The 6,742-nt window shown below is 43.7% G+C and overlaps 1 protein-coding gene across 1 annotated transcript; it reads right to left on the bottom strand.

Annotated features, from left to right (window-relative positions):
* Positions 1 to 1,459: 1,459 nt before the first annotated feature.
* LOC127470756 (chymotrypsin-like elastase family member 2A) lies at positions 1,460 to 6,149 on the bottom strand. Its single transcript, XM_051786598.1, has 8 exons — positions 6,052 to 6,149; positions 5,780 to 5,868; positions 5,249 to 5,346; positions 4,191 to 4,319; positions 3,271 to 3,407; positions 2,399 to 2,544; positions 2,113 to 2,265; positions 1,460 to 1,635 (listed from the first exon to the last, which is right to left on the bottom strand). Exons 1-8 carry the CDS (start codon positions 6,092 to 6,094, stop codon positions 1,618 to 1,620), a joined length of 813 nt encoding a protein of 270 aa, XP_051642558.1. The 5' UTR covers positions 6,095 to 6,149; the 3' UTR covers positions 1,460 to 1,617.
* Between the last annotated feature and the right edge of the window lie 593 nt (positions 6,150 to 6,742).

The raw sequence follows: 6,742 nt of genomic DNA, 5'->3' as shown, positions 1-6,742 counted from the left end.
ATGATGAAAAATTTCTGTTGACATGTTCAAATGAGCTCAGTTGTTCTCAAGATATTATCTAAATATTTCAGAAGGGAAATTAATCAAATTTCAGTTTGGTTTCAGTTTTTACTGAAGCATCAGCACGTCTAATTTTGACTGAGTTTCCTGATTACCTCTCTGTCTCTCTTTCAGCTGCACAGAATTGACATCCGTGCTCCATACAGCAAAGCAACCTCTAATGATTTTAATTTTGAGGACTATTGGTCCATCATTTACAATCTTACACTGATGGTACTCATGAAAACAACTCAGGATGTTATGCTGGAGCTGGTGACACCTGAAAAACTGGGCAACTCTTATTTCCACTGATCAAGAACAAACCTCTTTGTAGTAAAGGTGATTGAAAAAACCCTCCTCGGATCTCCTGCTCTTTCAGACAGATGAAATCACATTTTTGATAAGGTAAACAAAACCCAATAAAGCCTACTATTTCTCAGCAGAGGCTGGTTTTAGGCAAAATAAGTTCCTGCTGGGCTCCCCACAGCAGGCTATGGTGGATAATGGTTGTAAATTAGGAAACAAATAATAACAGTGCAGTCCCCAAAGATGACATACAGACATGTTTTCTCTTATTAATTTAATAGAATATTTATGTATTTTCAGTCCAAAGGTCATGACAGCAAAATATCTGACTGAATGGAACCGCAAGCCTGAAAAATGTATCTCTGAGCATTTCTGTTCTCACAACTATCTTCCAACCTTTTCCTTACTCTATTTACTCCTTACCTTTGGGTCACTTGCCCTCCATTTTTAATCATTTATTTTACTCTTATTTAGTCTCATTATTTGTTTTACTCTTAAATATTTGCCAGGGGAGAAGAAAAACACAATTCCACCATGATTCTGTACTGTCTACCTTTCATTACAATGAAAGAGATATAATCAGGGGCTTTAATTTAGTACCAGGCTAAAAGTGATGATTCTGCTCGTGCTTTGCAAAAAATCCCCTGGGTGGGGGCTGACTGTGACTGTTCCCAGCTCTTCACTGGCACCTGAAAGACTTAAAAATGAGGGACAGGGCCATGCAGGAGGCAGGTCTGTGCTCACAGCTGGATCCTGCCCTTCTCCTTCCTAGATCCCGAGATCCCAGCGTGTTCAAACACCTCCAAAAGCCTTTTGCAGTGCTCCCACACTCACCTGCACGGACCTGCTGGCCCCTGTGCTCCTTTCCCTCTGGGCATTGTCACTCTGGCTCTGGAGGGTCCCTCTTGGAGCCTCGGGGGTTCCACAGCTTCCTGCTGCCTCCAGGCAGTGCCTCCCTTTCCCCTCCCTCTGACCCCCCCCAGGAGGTGTTTGCTGATGCTCTGACTCTTCCCACTGCCCACTCCCTGCAGGGACAGGCTGTGAAAAATCTCCATCATTATCCCCAAATACAAATATATTCAGGAAGGAGTGACAGGGACACATGTTTGGTTTTCATCTTGCAAAAAGTACTGTTTATTGCGTTCCCGTTGGGTTTAGTGCTTGTGTTGTTAAAAGCGTCATTTCCCGGTTCTCTGTGATCAAAGGTGTCGTGGTTGTGACTTTGTTCAAACTGTTTTCCTTCTTGGTGTCTCTCATTCTGTTCTCTTTGGATTAGTTGTTTTCTATAACCTGTAAAAAATGTAAAAAAGCGAAAAATCACATCACGAGACACAGGAATTTGTGAACAGGGTGTATTGCATCCGAGATGTGGGATTTAAATAACTGAAATAAGATTGTTGTTCTCAAATTTTATACTATATCTAAAAACATTTGATATCCCAGACTTAAACAGCACGTGCTGCCTTCTAGGATGCAATTGCAACAATCAGTGTATTGATGAATGCAAACTCATGTAATCACTTCTGAAATCTACAGTAAAATCTTTATGTCTACAAATAGAGCTCTAGGACACAGGGAAAATGCATTCCTGCTATCAAGACTTATTTAAAAGTGACAGTAATTTGGAGAACTGTTCAAGAAGAGAATACTTTTGACTGGCTAGGGCTGAACCAACAGTGCTCCCTGAGCAGGGGGCAGAAATCCCAGTCAGAGAGAACCTCAGCAAATCCAAGTGTCCCTGTTCTCCAGGAGCACCCAGAGCCTCACCTTCTCTATCCAGCTGACGAAGGCAGAGACCCTGGTGAAGACAGAGGGCTTGTGGTAGTAGTTGCAGCCCAGGGAAGAGCCAAAGCTGACGACGCCGTGCACCTCCCACCTGCCATCAGCCCCTTGGCAGTTCAGCGGGCCACCAGAGTCCCCCTGGGAGGAAGGGGAACACAGTCAGTGGCAGTTGTAATGTGAACAGCTCCCCTGTGGTTTTTTTTTTAAGTTTTCCTTCCCATCAGGCCTGTTTGTGTCTGAACCCCCTGAGCGGGGCATTCTCCGGACTCACGTTACAGCTGGAGATGATTCCATCCCCACCAGCACAGACCATGCTGGGTTTCACTATTGTTCCCCACCAGGAAGGCTTGGAACAGGTTTCATAATCCACCACCAGCAGAAGGCCTTGCTGCAGGTCGTCAGGAAGAGGCCCATTTGCTGGGAGGGAACAGAAACAGAGGGGTCAAGGTATCACCTGGCACTGAAGGAGGAGCAAAACTGCACCGTTAAGTTTCCCCCAGGGTCTGGGTACCATCCCTCCAGGCAAGACACTCCACAGGGGCTGTATTAAAGGAAAAACTGTATAATCCATTTCTTAGCTCCATTCTTTCATATAGGAAAAAAAGAAAGTCCTTAATTTACTCAGAATTTGCATTCCATTAAAAAGTGTCTCGTGGTTAGAGAAATAAAGGGCTGCTCTTTGTTCAGGAGTTTGCAATTTGCTTATCCCTCTAGGAATTGCCTCCTGAGCTGAGCTGAAGTCTCTGAGGTTTTCTCCTGACAATTCTGCTGAAGTCCCTGAGATTTTCCTCACTTCTCATCTATTCCCTCACGTGTCTTTTCAGATACTCAGCAGGTGTGTTGGGATTAGCAAAAGCACCCGTCTGCACACTTAACATTTGTGTTAAAATAGCCTCTAAAAGCTCAGTAAAGGCCCCTGTGGTGCATCACCAGCCCTGTCACAAGCAAAATAAACTTGAAAGGCAGGGAAAAATCATACTGTGTGAGTGAAGTGGGGCCTAATGTGATAAACTACCTCACTACACTGAGTTCGGGGGAATCTTGAGCACCATGGACAGTCTTTGCCAATCTCAGAGGAGGAGGCACTTCTGAAAGTTGCTTTTCTTTTTTGTTCCACAGTTTTGGAGAAGTCTGGGTACTCACTCTGCAGTCTCCCCCAGCCTGTCACGTAGCAGGCAGTGTTGGAGGCCAGGATGCTCTGGGCAGGGGGCAGACAGCCCAGCTGGATCTGGGCACCCAAGGGGACGGGCTCGGAGAGCTTGATCAGAGCAATGTCATACCTGTGGTCGCACAGTGGGAGAGTGGGGGAGAGAAAGGGAAGGGGTAAAAAGGTTTGCAAATGGGCCCAGACACAACAGCAGGAATATTTAGTAATTACACAGCACTTGGCCTGTTCCAAAGAGAAGAAAGGGAGCAAGGAGGCCAGTGAATGGGCAGTAAAGATTCCTGCACCTCTAAAGCAATGGGGAAATCCATGGACTGGAGGGATATTTCCTGCAGAACTGTCCACTTTCCTGCTGGGAAAAATTGTCTTTTTTTCACCAAAACCAAGCATGTGCTAGGACTCACCCCACAGACCTGGAACTGAGGGGATTTCTTTGCTAACATCTTATCCTGCAGCAGGTCATGGGGGTCCTTCATCAAGAATATTAATTATTAGATATTACATATATTAATGTCACTGATCAATAATACTATGTGTATGGTGTTTGTAGGAGGGCTCCAAAGAGTGTTGTATAAAACACTTGATTCTCTTTCACTATGTACAAATGATATCACTGCACAGAACAGCTTCCCACCCAAGCATGGAATGGAAAATGGCACCTGAAAACTCAACTAATCAATAAACAATATTGTTAATTGCTTTGTATTCTCTTGAGTGGGGAAAAGTATAAACTGGAGGCTCAGCTCTCATTTATGAGTAAATATTTAGCAGCACCACTGCAAGGTGTAACAGGAGGCTCTGAGTGTTTGTGCTGCCACAGCTCCGGGTGGGTGGGACTCAGGCAGTTTGATTTTTGCCCTGGGTCTAAAACCTGTCAAAGTATCTGCCACCAACTTACCCATTGGCAACGTTCTGTGGATCCCAGTTCTCGTTGACAATGATCTTCTCTGGAGAAACTGCAACTGACCCTTCTTCCTCAGCTGCCAGGTTGTACTTCCCAAGGAACACTCGATATGTCAGAGTAGAACTGGGCAAGGAAAGGATCAACACTCAGTGATGCAGCTGCTGCTCAGGCTGCTGCAGCTTTGCCACCTGAGAGACTCAAAAAAGAATATCCTTGGCTGTAATCTCCCATGATGTGACTGGAGCTGAGCCAGTGATTTGTTAATCACTGTTCTAGGCTCGATAATAATTTCATCTCTGAGCCATCCTGTCAGCTCCTGCTCAAGGCTTCATTAACAAACTGAAGGTGCCTCCAGTCTTTGCAGGATTCAGCTCATATTCTTCAATACAATAAACAGTTTTTTTGACAGCCATAAGCAGCTTCACTAACAAACAACTATGTGACAGATATAATATGTAGAATTTATAATAATAACATTCAGCCAATCCTTCATATTTCATACTAGGATATTTTCTACAACATAGTTTTCCAATAACCATATGCTACCAAAGCAAAATGGGGTTGTCTTTGTGGAAACAGTTTTGATGGTGGAAGGACAGAACTGTACCTGATCATTTTTTGTTATACTGCCCCATAACATGAAGAGTTTACTGAAAATGACTGATGAATTCAAAACATTTGTGATTATTTCTTCAGGGAGTAGACTGATTAGTTAATCCGTGAATGTCACTGACATGTTTATTACAGAAACAGGCAACACAGGCTGAATTTTAACATCAACTTGAAAACAAAAGGACTTTTGTAATTATTTACAGAAAATGAAGAGTATATAATACAGGTAACTGAATCATAATATTATTATGAGGGGGTTTTGCCTTTCACTTCCATTTTAAGAAAATGAAAAGGTGTCATTCTTCTGACTTCTTAGTTATAATCAAAATATATGATCTGGAACTCAGAGCTCTTGACTGCGAAAGGGAGAGCTGGCACTGATGTGGGTTTGCTTCAGCTCTGTCTGCTCACGTGGGTGCAGATTTCCCTCCGGTTCTTACCTGATGCAGTGGGCAGCTGTCATCACCCAGTTGGTTGCAATGAGGGTTCCCCCACAGGTGTGACGCCAGTTGCCATTGGAATAGTATTGCAGGGAGGCCTGGGATCAAGGAACAGAGTGAGGCTCAGATTTTTGGTACTGATCTTTCATTGCTGTGCTTTGTTCCTGCACCCAGAACACAACTCGCTGCTGGGAGATGGTGGAAGGCTTTGGAGCAACAAGTTTCCAACTCCTGGCCACAGAAGAGCTTTCCATCCTTCCCCATCATCCAAAAGCTTGAGGTTTTAAAGGTATCTCACTTAAATAGATCTACTTGACTTGACTAGAAAACCTGCATAGCCAGCAAGTGGTGGCACATTCAGAGCTTTCTTAAAGAGAGGAAGCTTTGGGGTTGATCAGAATGGAATATCAAAACCTAACTCACGACAGGCAAGATGCATCAAAGGAAATTAAAAGAGGTGGTTTTATTCAGCTGTGCTGTGTGAGGGTGGCACAGCCCCAACAGCTCCAGGGAAAGCACAGAACGACCAACCTGCCAGGGCCAGCTGTAGGGTCTTGCATTTTCCCCTCCAACAACTCTTGACACGATAGGTGGGTAGGCAGGAACCCCACAGCCAAGGGCTGGAAGACACACAAAATGGGATTTGTGTTTTAAAAGTAGTAAAAAATTTAAGATATGGAATAGCACAGCCCCTGGTTACTGCAATGAACTTTTGTTGCTCTACTTTCTCTAAGAAAGGAAAGGTGTTTCTAGATTTTAATTAACTTTTTCCTTTAAAACTGATGCAGGAATTGGACACGTACCTGCAGGTGCCAGAGTCAACACAGCAAAAAGCACTCCAAACATGGTGCTGGTTCCTGGGTGCTGCAGGCTCCCCTCCACAAGCCATTTTATGGTGTCCTTTATCTCTGGGACACATGACTTACAATGCAGAGCTATTCCAGTACCAATGGAAAACTTGCATAATTGTGGGATAATTTTTTATATACACAAGTTGCTAAAAAATCCCTGTCTAGGTGGACCTTGGAGCCAGGCTATATCAACAACTTTTAGTTGCTTATTAACTGTAGCAGTTGTTTGCATTTCCATTGCCTCGAAAGTTCATCACAAAGGTGTCCTCAGAAGGAAAATGTTGAATGAATTTTTTTAAGACTTGGTGATGTGTCAGCAGTAAGTGTCTGATATATTCAGACACTGATAGATTCAGACATGTCAGCACAGTTGGATTAGTTGATCTCTAGAGGGCCCCTTCAGCCTTAATTATTGTATAATTCTGTGATTGCTTGAAATTTTATTTTGTTCTGGTTTGGGGGCTTTTTTGTGAGTGAATGGCATCTGCCACTTTGTACTGGCTGAAAAGCTGTCTCTCATCTTCTTTTCTAGATCAAGTTTCTTGTGTTCAGCACACCAGACTTCTTCAATAAACCAGACTGTGATCACTTGGAAGTGGAACGTGTTTCAAGCCATACAAAGAACCAGCTGTCCAGGATGGTG

The sequence above is a fragment of the Manacus candei genome, unplaced genomic scaffold (genome assembly GCF_025592945.1).
Source record: "Manacus candei isolate 608988 ecotype Guabito, Panama unplaced genomic scaffold, ASM2559294v1 h1tg000022l, whole genome shotgun sequence".
NCBI classification, from domain to species: Eukaryota; Metazoa; Chordata; class Aves; order Passeriformes; family Pipridae; genus Manacus; species Manacus candei.
This window is presented reverse-complemented; position numbering and strand designations above follow the sequence as displayed.